This window comes from Sapajus apella, unplaced genomic scaffold, assembly GCF_009761245.1.
Source record: "Sapajus apella isolate SASKATOON/1434 unplaced genomic scaffold, GSC_monkey_1.0 scaffold66, whole genome shotgun sequence".
Lineage (NCBI taxonomy): Eukaryota > Metazoa > Chordata > Mammalia > Primates > Cebidae > Sapajus > Sapajus apella.
Window position 1 is genome coordinate 1,263,516 of NW_022437006.1, and position 19,129 is coordinate 1,282,644.

The 19,129-nt window shown below is 39.4% G+C and overlaps 1 protein-coding gene across 8 annotated transcripts in view; it reads left to right on the forward strand.

The window, feature by feature from the left end:
* The window catches only part of FGD4 (FYVE, RhoGEF and PH domain containing 4), a 235,723-nt gene that overhangs the window by 172,143 nt on the left and 44,451 nt on the right, over positions 1-19,129 (forward strand). For all 8 annotated transcript variants that reach the window (XM_032248279.1, XM_032248287.1, XM_032248281.1 and 5 more), the window contains one exon: positions 16,762-16,851. In XM_032248279.1, the coding sequence (XP_032104170.1) occupies positions 16,762-16,851 (90 nt within the window). The remainder of the gene's footprint in view (positions 1-16,761; positions 16,852-19,129) is intronic.

Below are 19,129 nucleotides of genomic sequence, written 5' to 3' on the forward strand. Positions count from 1 at the left end.
TTAATATAGGAAATCCACAAAAACGTTGTTTTTATATAGAAAGAAAATGTTCCTTGGTGTTGGTGCCGTATCCCTAATACTTATGGGCCAAGCAAGAAGAAATTCTGTAATCTTCGTTGTTCAGAAGCTTCTTTTTTTTGTTGTTGTTGAGATGGAGTCTCACTCGCTGTGTTGCCCAGGCTGGCGTGCAGTGGCATGATCTCGGCTTACTGCAATCTCCGCCTCCCGGGTTCAAGCAATTCTTCTGCCTCAGACTCCCAAGTAGCTGGGACTACAGGCATGCACCACCATGCCCAGCTAATTTTTTTTTTTTCCAGCTAATTTTTTAATATTTTTAGTAGTGACGAGCTTTTACCATATTGGCCAGGCTGGTCTCAAACTCCTGACCTCGTCATCCACCTGCCTCAGCCTCCCAAAGTGCTGGGATTGCAGGTGTGAGCCACTGCACCCAGCCCAGAAGTTTCTCATAGAATAAATTGTAGACCTGCAAGATGAACCTGCCACTAGTAAATGTTACTTTTAAGGACATGAATATGGAAGTATTAAATTATTCAACAGATTATAACTCTTTCTAGGCTTTTAATTTTTTTAAGTTTTCTAATTAATACGCAATGTTATAATCAATGGTATAGTCTTTAAGTTTGAAGACCATTTAAAAATCATTTTAGAGCCAGGGGGCAAGGCAGGAAGAGCTCCTCAGCCCAGTAGTTCAAGACCAGCCTGGACAACATGGCAAGACTCCATATCTACAAAAGATTTAAAACTTAGCAGAGCATGACCGTTCACACCTGTGGTCCCAGCTACTTGAGAGGCTGAAGTGGAGAATTGGTTGAGCCCAGGAGGTTGAGGCTGTAATGAGCCATGATCATGCCACTGTACTCCAGCCCGGCCAACAGAGCGAGACTCTGTCTCAAAAAAAAAAAAAAAAAAGAAAGGAAAGAAAAAACATCTTAGTTTTGCAGTTAATTTATAGAAGAAGAAGTAGCCCCAGAAAACTTATGAGTTTTTTCAAGGTCACACTGTTTTTTGAATATTAGCTCACAACCCTCATGCTATGACTCCCAGGCCAGTGTTGTGTCCCTGAAGCAACAAGAAATGTCAGTCAGTGAAGCAGCCATGGGTAATCAATTGTGGAATTGTTGAGAACTGGGCATTTCTATCCTTTCTAAAGAGGGAAGTTATTTGATGAACTGCCTGGATGGTGTTTCTGCCCATGCGTACAATGTCTACTAAGAAACAGTTGATTTGCTAGTGAAATATATACTGACTCTCAAGGAGAGAAAGTTTAAAGAAGGAAGTGGGTGGAAGAAAGTGAGTTATACTTGGTAACATGATCTGAAACAGTAAAGAAACAGGACATTGCAAAGTGAATTTCTATACCTTGATACAGCGATAGAGTTTAGTATGTTTATGCTTGAACCATGGTGGAAGGAAGAGGTGGTTAGAACCAAGAAAATCTTTTACCACTGCTGGGATGATGGTACCAGCAAGTATATATGAAATGGTAAGAGCTGTTCTTATAAAGGAAAATAGAATTGGGGATGATGCCTGTGGTTGTTGGATGGTACTTTTTCTTGCCTGTCACGTATTATTATGGATTCATTTTTATAGATGAATCTTCTAAGGGAGAGATTTTATAGAATTTTCCTGTTAAACTAGTGAAACATAGACTAGTACTACTGGCGTTTCTCCTGAATGGGCCTTTACACAGTAGGTAACACATGCTGTATGTGGGAAGAAAAAGCAAATTTTCTTTGCAGAGCTGTTGATGCGAACACCACATCTCTTCTGTTAAAATGGAATGTTAGGATTTGATATCTGTGCTGTGGCAGTATGTTCACCTTTGCTGCTCTGATGTTTGATATGTTGCCTTTCCTTGTTCCTAAATGAAAACATAAATGATAGTAGTGTTAAGATGGTAAATTTTATTAGGTATATTTTACCACAATTAAAAAAAAAATCTTAAAAATGTTAGTAGTCTACGGTGGACCAAACAATTAGAACAAATCACAATTCTACTTCTGGCTTATTCATTAACTAGCAGTATGAGCTTGAACAAATCAATAATTCTTTGTGTGTTTAGCGAAAGAATCTAAACTGCATATAATCTTAAGGCCCTATCTTCATGTTGTAAAAGCCCCCCCCACCAAAAAAAAAATCTTAAGTCCCATTTCAGTGATTATATACTAATTCTCTGCTGTGATATGTAGGTATATTCCCTTGTTAGCATAGCCCTCCAGATTATCAGCTGCTGCGTAAACTGTCTAATGTGTTTAACTTATAAGATATAATGGAATATTTTTAGTTTCAATCTGCAGACAACTGAAAAACTTTAATCTTCCTGGAAGTGGATATGGATATGGACCTCAGAATAGTATTTTTTTTTTTTTTTTTTGAGATGGAGTCTTGCTCTGTCGCCAGGCTGGAGTGCAGTGGCGCAGTCTCAGCTCACTGCAACCTCCGCCTCCTGGGTTCAAGCGATTCTTCCGCCTCAGCCTCCCGAGTAGCTGGGACTACAGGCGCGTGCCACCACACCCGGCTAATTTTTATATTTTTAGTAGAGACGGGGTTTCATCATGGCGAGAATGGTCTCGATCTCTTGACCTTGTGATCCGCCCGTCTCGGCCTCCCAAAGTGCTGGGATTACAGGCGTGAGCCACCGCGCCTGGCCCAGAATAGTCTTAAGTATATTTCATTTAAGCTGGTGTTAGATTTAATAGGCATTTCTCAAATGCCCATAGGAGTGGGGAAAATGTGAAGGGATAGGGAATGAAAGTAGAGCAGCTAGGCACGGTGGCTCACGCCTTTGATCCCAGCACTTAGGAGACCAAGGTGGGTGGATTGCTTGAGTCCAGGTGTTGGAGACGAACCTGAGCAGCATGGCGGAACCCTAAAAATCTCTACTAAAAATACAAAAAAAAATTAGCTGGGTATGGTGACATGCACCACTAGCTACTTGGGAGACTGAGGTGGGAGGATCGCTTGAGCCTGGGAGACAGAGTTCGCAGTAAGCTGAGATCTCACCATAGCACTCCAGGATAGGTGACAAGAGTGAGACCCTGTCTCAAAAATTATACACGCGTGCGCACACACACACACACACACACACACACACACACACACACACACATTTTGAAGGCAGCTTTTCTTTATTTACCTATCAGCAAAGCCTCAGTCTACTGAGGAGGGAGAGACATACATAAATTGACATGCTTTGGAAATACAGATGACTGGGCCAGGTGCAGTGGCTCACACTTGCTGTCCCAGCACTTTAGGAGGCTGTGGCCGAGGATCTCTTGAGCCCAGGAGTTCGAGACCAACCTGGGCAACAGGTAAAACCCTATCTCTACAAAAAATTTAAAAGTTCACCGGGTGTGGTGGCACTTACTTGTGGTCCCAGCTACTTGGGAGGCTGAGGTGGGAGGATTGAGTGAACCCAAAAGGTTGAGGCAGCAGTGAGCTGTGAATCCGCTACTTCACTCTGGCCTGGGCCCACAGAGCTGAGACCTTGTCTCAAAAAAAAAAATAAAAGGAAATGCAGACGAATAAACAGTTGTGCCCCAGGAGTACTAGTTGAGGACCAGGCTGTTGAGAAGCAGTTGAAGTAGGCTTGAGGCAAGGGCAGGAAATTGCTAGGTGATCAATGATACACTGGGATGGGGACCAGTGAAAGTGTGAGCAATGAGCAGAGGCAAGAGAGTAGATGCTGCAATGTGAGGAACTATTTCTAACCATGTAATCAGAGGTCAGAATGACTAGCAAAATGAATATAGAGGTGCAAGGCTAGATTTAAAAGAGTAAGCTAAGAACAGACTGCAGTGGGCTTTTGAATGCCTGTTAAGAATGTAAATATTTTTTTCCTGAAAACATTAGAGACTTTTTTAAAAAAAAAGTTTAAAAATCTTAAAAGGTTTTTAAAACCTTTTAAGTTGCTAAGAGTTTACAATTTTCATTGAAAAATAGGAAAATTGGCAAAGCATACACATAAAAAAACCACACCCATAATTCTACTAGTGAGAATTGCTTAGATATTTAATATTCTGGCTTGTTTTTCTGAGCTGTTTGAAAAAACATACTTGATCGCATAATGTATAGTCACTCTGTATCCTGTTTTGTTGGGTTATACATAGGTATTTCCTTCATGTCAATTCAAACTTTCCGTAAGCCTAATATTATCTGGCATCAGGAACACTTAATTAAAGCATGGAAGTGACATGATGGCACATGTGTGGGTTTTTGAAAAATGAGTCAGATGAAAGGGAAAACAGATGGAGCAGGGCACGCAATTAGGAAGCAACTGCACTGGTCCAGGTATGAGATGTGAAGGGGGCCTGAAGGAGGCAGAGGGTGAGAGACAAGGAAGATTTTGAGGACCTTGTGGCTAGATGTGTGGATTAAGTCAGGTTCAACTTCTAGGCTGGATGAATTGGCAGGCGGCGTGCCATTGAATGAACTACAAGAGAATGGAAGGCAAAACCTATTTTGTGGGCAAAAAAGTAAGTTATATTTTGACATACTGTATTGAGGGGCTTTTTATAAGTCCCCAGGTGTAGATATCTTACAAAAATAGAATATTCTGGGGGTGTGGTGGCTCAGGCCTGTAATCCCAGGACTTTGGGAGGCCAAGGCAGGCGGATCAGCTGAGGTCAGGAGTTTGAGACCAGCTTGGCCAATATGGTGAAGCCCTACCTCTACTAAAAATATAAAAATTAGCTGGGCATGGTGGCAAGCACCTGTCGTCTCAGCTACTCAGGAGGCTGAGGCAGGAGAATTGCTTGAACACTGGAGTTGGAGGTTGCAGTGAGCCTAGATTGCGCCACTGCTCTCCGGCCTGGATGACAGAGTGAGGCTCTGTCTCAGAAAAAAAAAAAGAATATTCTGGAAGCATTATAGTTTATTGGTTAAGTGCGAAGGCTTTGGAATGAAAAGACCTGAGTTTAAATCTCAGCCCCGTCACTTATAACTAGGTAGCCACAGACACATCACTTTTTTTTTTTTTTTAATAAAAAATGTTAATGGCTATTGCTTATTTTTTATTTATTTATTTTGAGACAGGATCTCCATCTGTTTCCCAGGCTGCCAGGCTGGAGTGCAGTGGCACGATCTCAGCTTACTGCAACCTCTGCCTCCTAAGTCTAAGCAATTCTCCTGCCTGAGCCTCCCAAGTAGCTGGGACTACAGGCATGCACCACCATGCCTGGCTAATTTTTGTACTTTTTGTAGAGGCAAGGTTTCACCATGTCGCCCAGGCTAGTCTTGAACTCCTAAGCTCAAGTGATCCACCCACCTCAGCCTCCCAAAGTGCTGACAAGTGTGAGCCACCGAGCCTGGCCAGACACATCACTTTAACATAACTCTCCAGGCCATAGCTTCCTGACATGTTGCAATCATTGAGATGACAGGAAGGAAAGTAATGGTGTGGGTTTGAGAGAAGGAAGTAGAGTTGCTAATGAGGTTAGTTTTGTACTCTTATACCAAGTTTATGGTTCCTGCAAAACATCCATTTGGAGATACTAATTAAGCAAGTAGAACTATGGATCCAGAGCCCAGGAAAGAAGGTGAGAATATAAGAGGATGTGCATGAGGGTGTGATTAATGTTGCCAAAGCAGAATGTGTAGGAACAGGAAATGGCCAAGAGTTGAGCCATGAAGCACAAACAATAGAAAAGGAAGTTTGATAAATTGTCCAAGAGGAAAGAGCAGAGAGAACAGTGTTTTGGAACCACAGAGATGGGGGGGAATGGGGTGGGAGTGCAGGCATATTGATGAGCTTTGAGGAAAAAAGCATGATCAGCATTTAGAATATGAAACTAGGAGTTAGCCTAGACTTTTAGTAAGACTTATTAGCTAACTAGCTATATCTTAGTATATAACTCGGTGACTTGGGTAATTGAACAACGTTGAGCAAATGTATGTTGCCCATAGGCTATGGGCAAGGCACTGCAGTAAATACAAAGAAGAAACTTACAGTTAAGAGTTAAGACAACGGATGACCATTACTCAAGATATCCTGAGGTCAAGGGAAAAGGCTTCAATGATAAAGCTAAGGTTTACATCATGGCTATGAGGGTGAATTCACTGTTGTTAGCAGAAATGGAGAATCTAGGACGGACTAAGGGACCGCAGCCGTGAGGTAGCTTGCTGGCTTGGTGATAGAAGTATTGATTTGGGCAGTGGCCTGGCAAGAACAGTAGGAAGTCCTCTGGGTGCAAGGCTTGGAGCTTGGGGAAAGTGGAGATTGGCTATTGTAGCGACTGTGACCATGATTCTGAGAGCCTTGGGCAAAGACTATGGGCCAACCGTTGTTGTGTGGCTGGGAATTCAAGAAAGAGAAAAAGCAAGCTTGGAGTAGGAATTAGCCAGGACCAGCAAGTGAGCAGTGCCGAGAGAACAAAGGATGGGGTTTAGCAGAATGTTGAATTGAACCAGGAGAATTGAGAAAGATCAGATACTTGGAGGTCACAGCATGCAGAAAGACCCATTTTTGTGAGTGTGAGAGAAATGGAAAGCTAAAGTCTTGTTTTATGTGGGTTTAAAAAAAATTAAAAAGCCAGATACCATAACCTGGTGGTCAGGAGCACAGGCTCAAGATCCAGGTCCTCTAGATTTGAATCCCACTCAGCCACTTACCAGCTCTATGACCTTGAGCAGATTACTTCAGCCTCCCTGTGCCTCAGTTTCTTCACCTGTAAAATGGAGGTTACATATCTACCTTGTAACATTATGAGGTATAGATCATTTACTAGTTGTAAAGTACTTTAAAACAATGCCTTGGCACATAAAAGCTATATATTTGTTAGTGAAACATCCTGTTTCTCCCTTGTGAATCAAAATGAATAGACTCAAAACCTGAGATGTCATTTAATAGATCTAAATTTCAACACATTCTGACAGGTTAATACCAGCACCGCCCTTTCAGTTCTCCCTCTGTGGGATGCACAGAGATAAGTTTGCATACCGCCTCTTTTCTTTTTTCTTTTTTTTTTTAAGTTCTGGGGTACATGTGTTGATCTTGCAGGATTGCTGCAGAGGTACACATATGCCACGGTGGTTTGCTGTCTCCGTCCCCCCCATCACCTACATCTGGCATTTCTCCCAGTGTTATCCCTCCCCAACCTTCCCGCCCCTTGCTGACCCTCCCCTAGGTCCCCACCCCCCAACAGACCCCAGTGTGTGATGTTCCCCTCCCTGTGCCCATATGTTCTCATTGTTCAACACCCGTCTATGAGTGAGAACATGTGGTGTTTGGTTTTCTGTTCTTGTGTCTGTTTGCTGAGACCGATGGTTTCCAGCTTCATCCATGTCCCTACTATATATGTCTTCTTGTATCAATGCCATGATGTTTGGTTGCTATAGCTTGGTATGGTATATTTTGAAGTCAGGTAGTATGATGCTTCCATCTTTGTTCTTTTGTTCAGGATTGCTTTGCCTATTGAGGGTCTTTTGTGTTTTGTCTGGATTTGAGGATTGTCATTTCTATTTCTGTGAAAAATGTCATTGGCATTTTGATACAGATTGCACTGAATCTGCTTTGGGCAGTATTCTTATTTTACTGATGTTAATTCTTATGATCTGTGAGCCTGGGATGTCTTTCTGTTAGTTTGCGACCTCTTCACTTTGTTTCATTAGAGTTTTCTAGTTTTCCTTGGATAGGGCTTTCAACTCCTTAGTTAAGTATATTCCCAGGTGCTTTTTTGTAGCATACCGCATCTTTTTTAACCTAGGGTTCCTGTATTTTGTTTCTCTTGCCTAAGGACCATTGGTTATTACCACATGATATACTCTCATTAGTATGTACAAGGTTCTAACTTAAGGGAATTAACATAAAGCATTTATAAATGACTGAGTTACACTGGTGCTCTACTAAGTCTTTAGATAAGTTAATTCAGTTATTTAATGTGTATATATATTCAGTTCTTCTTGGTGCCTGTTCTTTATGCAAAACTCAAAGGACTCTTTAGCGTAATTTACACTACGTGAATTATAAGAAGAGTTGTTCTCTCTTCACCACCACTTCCTATCTGATCTTGTGCAAGTAACCAAACTTTTCTTCTTTGTGCAACCTCTGTTCCCCACACACCCGACATATCACGAAAGAATGCAATTGAAACCTTCAGATTAAAAGTTCTCACTTTTAACTCTCCTGGAACCCAGGAGACAGATGTTGCAGTGAGCTGAGATCATGCCATTAACTCTAACGCATCTGTTCTCCCAGCTCATTTCAAGTTTTAAACGTGATAGTGTGGAAGACCTAAGTTTGGGAAAATATTGAAAATATTGGTACATTACAAGTAGGCTTCGAATTACCTCCCAAAACTTCTTGGATCGTGCTGAGCTTACAGCCTGTTGATGATTATGACACTATATTATAAAGCAAGGAATAACATGTGCATATCATATTTGGGTGTTTTCTCTCTCTCTCTCTCTCTGTCTCTGTTTCTCTCTCTCTCTCTCTCTCTCTCTGTCTCTCTCTCTCTCCCCCTCTCTCTTTTTAACAATGTGAGTGTGGTGATAAATTCCCTACTGTTAACAAATCTTTCCTGAGACCTCCTGACCCTTTTGATGGCATTTATGACATGATCCTATATGAACATGAAACCTGTGTTTTATTCCTCTACCTTCTGGTTTTCTTATTCCTCCAATCCTTCTTGGTGCCTGTTATTTATTTCTATAAAACTCAAAGGACTCTTTTGTGTAATTTACACTGCATGGATTATAAGAAGACCAAAATTGTTCCCTCTTCACCACCTACTTCCTTCCTATCTGATCTTGTGCGTCTTTTGTATGAGGGATTTCTCCTCATGCACAAGTCTGTAGCAGAGCAAGAAGTTGGTTTTCTCAGACCGGGGTTTGAATCCGGCTCAGTCACTTACTAGCTATATGACTTCGGGCAAGTTACTTAACCTCATGATGACACGCTTCCTCGTCTATAAAATAAGAGTGATAATATTCCTGCTTCATAAAAGGATTAGGATTACATGAGATAACTCATGTGAAGCACATAGAATGGTGCACGTAGTAAGTACTCATTAAATAGTGGTGGCCGTCACCTTCTCTCACTTGTGATAGCTTCCTTGATTTCCCAGCATCTTAGTTTTATGATGAAGAATCTGCAGAATTTTGGAATATCACAGAATGAAGATGTCTAATACAAGTGATAGGTTAGACTAATTATGTGACATTCACATGTCATTGTGATCTAATTTAATTTAACAGCCTGCAGCCCCATTGAAGACTTTTTTTTATGATTTTTTGAGACGGAGTCTTGCTCTGTCACCCAGGCTGGAATGCAGTAGCACGATCTTGGCTCACTGCAGCCTCCACCTCCTGGGTTCCAGCGATTCTCCTGCCTCAGCCTCCCAAGTAGCTGAGATTACGGATGCATGCCACCACGCCCGGCTAATTTTTGTATTTTCAGTAGAGCCGGGGTTTCACCATGTTGGCCAGGCTTGTCTCGAACTCCTGATCTCAGGTGATCCGCCCGCCTCGGCCTCTCAAAGTGCTGGGATTACAGGCGTGAGCCATCAAGCCCGGCCTCCATTGAAGACTTTAATGTGTGGCAAGACATATAAAATGACATCTCAAAATGTTGATGCATCTGATAAATTGTGGTACAAAATCAAATATTTATTCCCTAAGTTGACTCAACTTTTTTTTTTTTTTAATCAGAGAATGGGCTTCAGGGACCACAGAGGTGTGTATACCTGCACAAAGCATACACCCTCTCTCTCCATAGAAAAATATAATTGACAGATTTGAGTAGAAACTCCCCATGATTAAGAAATGTTCATTCATGTCCTGTAAAAACTTGATAATTTTCTTAGGTTATTTACATACATATTGTTTTAACTATGAAGTCTAATAAATAGGTGGGGAAAGCTGTAAGACCTTTTAATAGTTTTCAGTATATGTTTTTAGGAAAATTCTTCCTACCTAAAATGAAATCACATATGAGAACATGTGCTGAAGAGTCATAAAGCATAATATTGTCTGATTCATTTTAAAATAATTGAAGATTTTGCCTCTGAAGCATCTCGGGAAACTATAATTGTTTTTAGCATTTACAGCGTTCTTTCCAGAAGACCTGCTCCCCCTGCTTGGTAGTTTCAAGGCAGGATGGATGGCACCAATATTTAGAAGAATGAATCACTGGCGCCGTCCAAGTGCTTGTGCCTGTCCAGTTAATGAACTCTGGGAGCTGCAGTGGGGGCCCTTTGTTCTGCCTCGAGCCATATGGGAGAGTCATGCCAAAAGGTCTGAAAAGAGCTGCAGGAGCTGGTGACATCTGCAAATGAGGAGGCAGGACTGATACTGCAGTACATTCATGAAGCAGTGGGGTACAGAGACTAACAACCAGGCTGAACCTAAGCCCAAAGAGAAAGGAGCAGATCTCTCCTAAAGGATACTGGAGGTGTGAAGGCATACAGTATCAGCCTAGGAAGTGCATTACGCAGAAAGGGGAAAGTTATTTGCATACTCTGTTATTGTAAGAGGAGTGTAACTTTTGATGCTGATAGTTTAGATATGCTCTTGTGTATTTTTATTTTGAGGCAATGCTTTGGGAGTCACCTTTCAATTTATGAGTATAGTATTGTGGATGTAAGTTTAAAGTCCCTTTATTTCATTTATTTGTTTTGAGACAGAGTCTTCTTGTGTCACCCACGCTGGGGTGTAATGGCATGATCTCAGCTCACTGCAGCCTCCAACTCCTGGGTTTGAGTGATTCTCCTGCCTCAGCCTCCCGAGTAGCTGGGACTACAGGCGTGTACCACCATTCGCAGCTGATTTTTGTATTTTTAGTAGAGATGGGATTTTAAAAGCATCTTAGTTTGGATATCCCTATTTAAAACACAGGGATATTTAAAGTAAGATGCTTTTAAAATAGCATTTTTGAAAAATTATAAATTATGCTGAAAAGTCAGGCTTCTTTTATTAGACTTCAATAGAAGAAAATGGGATTATATATTAAATTAATAGTGCATGACTACTACTGTTTCCCAAAGGATTGCAAGAATAAATAGCTTCCTGGTAAAGTGCTAAGCACAAGTAGTAGTATATAACTTTGAAGTGCTCAATGTTAAGAAGAAATATTTACCTATTTAGCTTTCCTATTTAAAAAACATTAGGCTATAGCCCCAATCAACAAGCAATTTTAAAAGTACGTTATTATTTATATGTAAATCTAATATAGTAATAAAGCCCCACACATGCAAATAAATCATATATTTCTCTTTAATGTACTAATAGATGAGTTTCCTTAAATAAGTTTTTAAAGTTGGAAGCCACCATATTATCACTTCAAAATGACTGTATTTTGTATATCTGATAATTATGAAAATGCTGAAAAGTCTCTCTTTATTAGAATTTATGTTGGAAAAAATAATATATAAATTAAAGTGTATGGTAGTAATATATTTCACTTTCAGGTGGATTTTGTAAGCAGATAGTTGGTAATTTTTCAGTCTATTTATAGGCAGATATCACAGTCTTGGGTTTCGTTGCAAAGAAAGATGATAGTGACCAAGGTATATCATGAATAGTAACTTAAAATCGTGTACTTGCCTATGTGATACAGTTAGTTTCTAATTCTCTGACCTTGGGTAAGTAACCTGGCCACTTTGAGCCTCAGGATTTTGTGTTTTTTTTATTTATTATTTTATTTATTTATCTTTATTGCATTTTAGGGATTTTGTTTTGTGGTATGTGTGCTGTCTGTAAAATAGAAATAATAATGTTACTTATCGTTGTAAGGATTCATCAGTTTATGTAAAATAATTGTAATGGTGTCTGGCACACAACAGTTAATGTGTGTTAGCTTTTATTATTATGGTAATATTATTATTGCTGTTTTGATTGACCTAAAGCAAGGCACCATTGGTCCAAGATTTTTTCATCTCCATCTCGAAATCCCTAGTAATTTTTCTGCAAATCCTGTATGTAAGTGGGTGATTAAACCATATGTTGTCTGCAAACTTACTTTTTGCTTATCTTTGTGTTGGCTTTGTCAGGGTTAGGGACCTAACATGTAGACCATCTGTGTAAAGAGAGCATAGCTTTTGCTAATAACTGCTGGCATCCCTCTTGGATTTTGCAAAATCTGACCAGGATATCCACAGTTGCCAAGTTCAGCTAAAGCATGTCTTGCAGTCAGCAAAGATTGTTTCTGATAAGCTTCCTATTTAAGATTCTTTAGGACTGTGGAAGACCTCAGGGGTGACTTCATTGCATAGCAGTAATACACAGTAAGATCTGCTAGTTAATATATTCTCTGATTCATGAAAGATGTATTATTTTATCATGGCACAAGTTCTGCCAAGTTGCTCTCTTTAAAGATATTATCAGAATTCGAATCAGAACATAGGGTATGAATGAGTCAAAAGAATCACCGTCACCACTATCAGAATAAAACCAAGGGCTTGAAAAGAATAAACTACTGCATGCATTATTTCAAATGAATAACAACATGCATTATTTCAAATGAATTTTACTGAATGACAGAAGCAAGACTCAAAAAGCACATGTATTTATATGACATTATAGAAAAGGAAACATCAGTAGGTACCAGGATCTGGTGCTAGGAGCAGAGAGGGGGTGGACTACAAAGGGGCACAGAAATAGTTGCAGCAGGATGGAAATATTCCATATCTTGACTGTGGTAGTGGTTATATCAGGGGTCCCCAGCCCATTGGCCACAGACTGGTACTAGCTGATCCATAGCCTGTTTTGGATGGGGCCGCACAGCAGGTGAGCAGTGGAGCAGATGAGCAAGCAAGTTAAGCTTCATCTGTATGTACAGGCGCTCCCCATCATTCACATTACTATCTGAGCTCTACCTCCTGTCAGATCAGCAGCAGCATTAGATTCTCATAGGAACTTAAACCCTATTGTGAACTGCGCATGTGAGAGATCTAGGTTGCATGCTCCTTATGAGAATCTGATGCCTGATGATCTGTCACTGTCGCCCATCAACCCCAGATGGGACTGTCTAGTTGCAGGAAAACAAGCTCAGGTTTCCTGCTGATTCTGCATTATGGTAAGTTGTACTGTTACTTCCTTTTATATTACAATGTAATAATAATAGAAATAAAGTACACAATAAATGTAATGTGCTCAAATCATCCTAAAACCATTCCCCCCCCCGCCCCAACCCAGTCAATGGAAAAATTGTCTTTCATGAAACCAGTCCCTGGTACCAAAAAGGCTGGGGACGTCTGGGTTACATTTTCAGGTGCATTTGTCAAAACTCCTGGAACTATACACCAAAAAGCGTGAATTTTACTGTTTATAAATTATGCCTCAATCATTCTTGCTTAGAAAAGCAAAATAAAGCAAACAGCTTACAACATTGATGCAGGGTAGTATTTCTTCGGAATATGAAGGACAGCATATTCCTGTATCTTCCTCTGAAATGTTAATAGGTTTCTTATGTATTTACTATGCATTTATGTTTACTTATTACAGTTGGAAAGTCACATTTTTATCCCACAAGTTATTTAATTTTTTATCCCTTTCTCCTTATAAGTAGTAATTGCTTAAAAATTACTTAGGTTTTTGGCCAGGCGCGGTGGCTCAAGCCTGTAATCCCAGCACTTTGGGAGGCCGAGGTGGGTGGATCACGAGGTCAAGAGATCGAGACCATCCTGGTCAACATGGTGAAACCCCGTCTCTACTAAAAAACTACAAAAAATTAGCTGGGCATGGTGGCACGTGCCTGTAATCCCAGCTACTCAGGAGGCTGAGGCAGGAGAATTGCCTGAACCCAGGAGGCGGAGGGGGGGGGGAGCCGAGACCGCGCCATTGCACCCCAGGCGGGGGAAAAAAAGCGAAAACCCCTTTAAAAAAAAAAAAAAAAAAAAAAATTACTTAGGTTTGTAAATTTCATGGAGTATCCTGCATGTGTGTCATATACCATTCTGGATGCCTCTGGTCACATGTAACACTTAGCCTGGCCTAAACAAGAATGAAGTTTATTGTCTTCATTCCTGTGGTTGTGGACTTATAACACTCATAACACTTAAGCCTACATATACTGTCATTCTCTAGGAGCCCCAAAAAGAGATGTCTCCCGTTGGCTCTGCCTTAAGGGAAGGAAGCTTCCTGTTGCCAAAGCCTTCAGTGTATATTTCCTCATATCTCATTGTCTCTGGAACCAATCACTGTGTACCTGGAACCAGTCACTATGTACTTGGATTCTTACATTATTCAGGGCCCCACCTTTTGATCTGGAAATAAAGTCTGTTTCCCCAGAGGAATTGGCTGTATATTACTAATATATACACTAACCCAATCTGGATACTAATAAGAAATGAGAGATGGGAAATATGCCAATCTAGAACATTGCCAGAACATTATCCTGAATTGTATTAAGTTAAGCCAAAACTTTGCCTAATTGTAGAATTAAATGACTATATCTTATTTCTGTGTTTCTGAGACCACTAATTATTTAAACACTGTTATACTGCTTTACCTGAGGACTTCACATAAAAATACCTCATTTCAATGCCACTGTAAGAAATAACACATTAACTTTACATGTTAGAATGGATCTTGTGTGTAAAGTATAAAGCATGAAGTAGATGTCATGTGATGAACACAGTGAAGTAGTCATAGGATTTAATAGCATTTATACACAGTTTAAAATATAGTGTTTATACCAAAGTTAGGCTCTGGCTTAAAATATGCTTTGGTCTACTTAAAATATGCTTCTAGAGTTTTGCCTAAACTTTTACGATACTTTATAATCTCCTACAGAGAAAGGGTATTTCAGCAAAGTACTAGATAGAAAGTTTTCACTACAAATATTTATGTTTGAAATATAAAATACCTTCCAGTAGGATGAAGCCCAAGGGCTTTAAATAGTTGAAGAAGGCTCTATGGACAAGAATGGAAATTCAGCAGTCAAAACGAAAAGTGTCTTAGACACCTAGAGAGCTACAATAGCAAGAGCATATGCCAGGCTATAGGAGGAGAAGGAAAGAAGAAAGCATATGCCAGGGTGTAGGAGAGGATGGAAAGAAGAAAGGTTAAGAGATGACCAGAGGCGCATTTGGATAATAATCAAACATACATTTGAGTGATGTGTTTGGAGAAATGGGCCTGTGATGATAGAATGAGAAGGAAGTTTGAGGAAGTGAGTAGAGGTTTGAATAACCCTGAATATACATAGTATGGATTTTATCCTGTCAATTAGAGGAAGACTACTGAAGGCTTTCCTATGAAAGTAGAATTATGTGTGCAATGTTTTTTTTTTTTAAGTTTAGAATTTTCTTTTCACTTGAAGATAAATAGCCCTAGAGAAGTACATGGAAGGATATACACTTGCATATTTTTCTCAGAGCAAAAATTTTAGCATATACATTAGAAAGAATTCCACAAAACAGTTGACAAAATACAAAAATAAAAACATTCATTAGACAATGGCTTAACTCTCTGGAAATACTGTTTCTTTTTAGTATTCAAAGAATTCATTCATTCTTGACTGCTTTATAAATGTGAAACAAAGGGAAGTTTTAGAAAGATTCCTCATACAACAACACAAGGTAAATTAGAGCCATAAAATATTGGAATCAGATTATTTGATAGCAATTGATTGGCAGGGGCTTGAGAAGAGATGAGCAAAACAGGGTGGCAGTGTTGAGAGCTTAAAGGATAAATGCTAAAGACATAGTATCATAAATAGGACTTGGTAGCAGTCAGGATCCCATAGTAGAGAACTAAGTTTAAACTAATTCAAGATTTCAGAGGCAGCTAACTGTACCATTACTAGGAAGAGAAAATTAGTTAGTAGTAGGGTAGAGGTTTCTCAGAAAAGATGAATTTGGTCTTGTGTTGTCAGCATGTCAAAGTAGTCATACATGTCCAGCAATAGTTGAATAGTTAGGTATGTGATTGCTACTTATTCATTCATTCGTTGAGCAATTTTGTATTGAGTACCAGTGTTTTCATTGAAGCATTGTAGTAAGCACAGGAGGCACAGCAGCTAATAAGAAAAAAAAGTTTCTGTCATCATGAAACTGGCAGGGTTATATAAATATATTTAAGGGTTAAATAAATACATACTGAAGAAATAAAGTGGAATTTAATTCGAAATAATATGGGCAGACAGGTGAGGGGGAGCATAAATGAAACAAGATTAACAATGAGTTGATAGTTGTGGAATCTCATTGATGGGCATGTAGGGGTTCACCTTACTATTTTCTGTATTATTTGGTTGAAGTTTTTCTTCTTTTTTTTTTTTGTTTTTTGGAGATAGGGTTTTGCTCTGTTGCCCAGGCTAGAGTGCAGTGGCACAGTCATGTCTCACACAGCCTCAACCTCCTCCCAAAGTGTTGGAATTATAGGCATGAGCCACTGCAGCTGGCCTAATAAAATGTTTTTTAATAAAAATTTAGTGTATACAGCTGATAGTTAGACAAGATGTCTGAGTGATGAATTTCCAAAGTGTAGCCTGAGAAAAATGGAAAAATGAAGAAAGGGTAATGCTAGGAACTGAAAAAGATAAAAAATTTCCAGGAAAAGGGTAGATAACGATAGTGGTAACTGCTGTAGAGGTCAAAGGAGAAACTCTAGTTTAAATCCAGCTGCTCGCTAATTTCTCCTTTTGTTCATTTCTTATCTGACATCTCTTGATGGCTGGAAGAACTAGGTAACTGAGAAGCTTGAGAAAACTGTTTTGATCAAATCATTTGAAGATGTGATTTTTACTTTAGAAATATTGTCCAAAGTTTTTTCCTAATGTGTGAATATCTGTTCAATTTTTAGGAGACTAATGAGGAAAAACTTCACAAAATAGCCAATGAACTTTTGCTTACCGAAAGAGCTTATGTCAACCGGTTAGACCTCTTAGATCAGGTAAGATTTTGTTTCTCAGAATTATTTTATGATTTTGCATTGTACATGGTTTTAATCTAGTAATTACAGTATTTTAGAAACTGCATGAAGGAAGGGCCTGTGTTTGGCTAGTGAAAGGTTCTTGCTCAAGTAAATCTAGCATTTTCAGCTTTGTCAGTGAATTCACTAGGTATAAGCATTTTCTAATTTGTGAAGAGTAGAGGTTTCTCTCTGTATAAATCACAAAATGTGTTTATCAGTGTCCTGTAACTTAAACACTAGTCTGTTTCTTGACCTTTAATTGTCATCCTGGGGACCATGTTACCATTATATTCTAAATAATATATTGATGATTTTGGCTGGGTGCTGTGGCTCACACCTGGAATCCTAGCACTTAGTGACCAGCCTGGCCAGTATGATGAAACCCTGTCTCTACTGAAGATACAAAAAATTAGCTGGGTGTGGTGGCGCATGCCCATAATTCCAGCTACTTGGGAGGCTGAGGCAGGAGAATCGCTTGAAACCGGGAGGCAGAGGTTGCAGTGAGCTAAGATCGCACTACTGCACTCCAGCCTGGGCAATAGGGTGAGACGCCATCTCTTAAAAAAAAAAAAAAAAAAAAAAAAGATGCTTTAGTTTTCAAAAGTTATTCTTATGCTCTTAGATTTTCCAAGTGTATATTTGAAATGATACTCAAGGTTCCATGATGAAAGTACAAAATGTGATAAAGTGGTTTCACACATTAAACAAATATCGGCTAGGCAACTTTATGCCAGGTACTATATTAAATGTTTCATACAAGATTGAACAAGTGAACTTTCAAAATCCTTCTGGCCCTATGACTACACCAGCTCAGATCATTTAGTTTCACCAAGTTGGCCAGGCTGGTCTCAAACTCCTGACCTCATGATCCGCCTGCCTCGGCCTCCCAAAGTGCTAGGATTACAGGCATGAGCCACTGCGCCTGGCCACTAAGGCATCTTAATCCTGTTTCAGCAATGAAGAATAGGACAAATGGTAGATTGCCCATACAGACTCCTTGTTAGAAGGGAAAGCTGTCATGTAGAGTGTTACTTATAAGAATTGTCCCACTTGTGCCAGTGAAAACTGGAATTTCATGGAAACAGGCAATCCTGTGGCTACCTCTTCATCATCGGTTCCAGAAGTGAACCGCTTGCCTGCGAGGGTGAGCTGTGAGAAGCCATTTTAAATCTTCTGCTCTTTGAAGGAATGAGTTTATGGATCAGATCATTTTTGAAGAAATTTCATCATAAGCCAAAATCAAATCACGTCAAGTTTGTACGTTTGAAAGAACTTTCTTCCTTATGGGGATTACAGACCTGAAATTTTAGATATTCCCATAGTGGAGATATTTCTTTTCTCTTAGCAAGTTGTGTGGTATTTTTTTTTTAAAAGCCAAATAACTTATCAGCTGCTGTTGCTGAACTTTTAGAATTCTAGAGTCCTAATTACTACAGTAACCTAACTATTGGAGCCTCTAAGGACATAATTTTGTGTTCTTTTTGCCTCTCAAGAAAATGCAGTGGAGGTGAATTTAGAAAATTAACAACCATCTGGACATTATGAAGGAATAGACCTCCTTCTGCCTACATGTAACAGAATGGCAATTAAGAGGTATAGTAGCCCTAGTGAAGTATAGCCAAGACCGAAGGTTCGTGTGGGTTTTGGGTTTTTTTTTGTGTTTGAGGTATGTGTTATTATGTGTAGAAAGAGACTTTTTCCCCTACATATCAATGTTTTAAGTTACTGTGCATTGTTATTTACTAAAAAGCAAGTAAATAGTTAAGAATTGATATATTCCTTTGTCCATTCACTGGCCAGATATTATGTACTTGTTCTGTTGTGGGAACTAAATCATGACATTCTTCTTTCCCAAGGAGCATACAGTTTTAATAGGAAAAATGAGATTTATGTCAGCAAACTACAATAAAGAGAAATATGTAATAAGTGCCATAGAAGTCTTTCAAAACATAAAGAGAAGTGAGAAATACCACAATTATTGTGTGTACATAAAGTGTGTTCACATTTCTTAACTCTGGCTTATGGCTAGGAAAGAAATTCTATTAACCTGAGTTGGAAATTTTCTGGCACAGAAAAGGTAAATTATTCGCCATAATATTCCTATTGATGGGAGCATAGCCTAGATTAGAATCAAAGCTTCCTAATTCTTATTCCTGAGTCTTCTAAATCAAAGCATATACTCACTCCTAAATTTCCAATGATGGATTTCTTGAACCGTAAACTTTTCCATTTGCTCAATAAAAAGTTCTACGAGCCC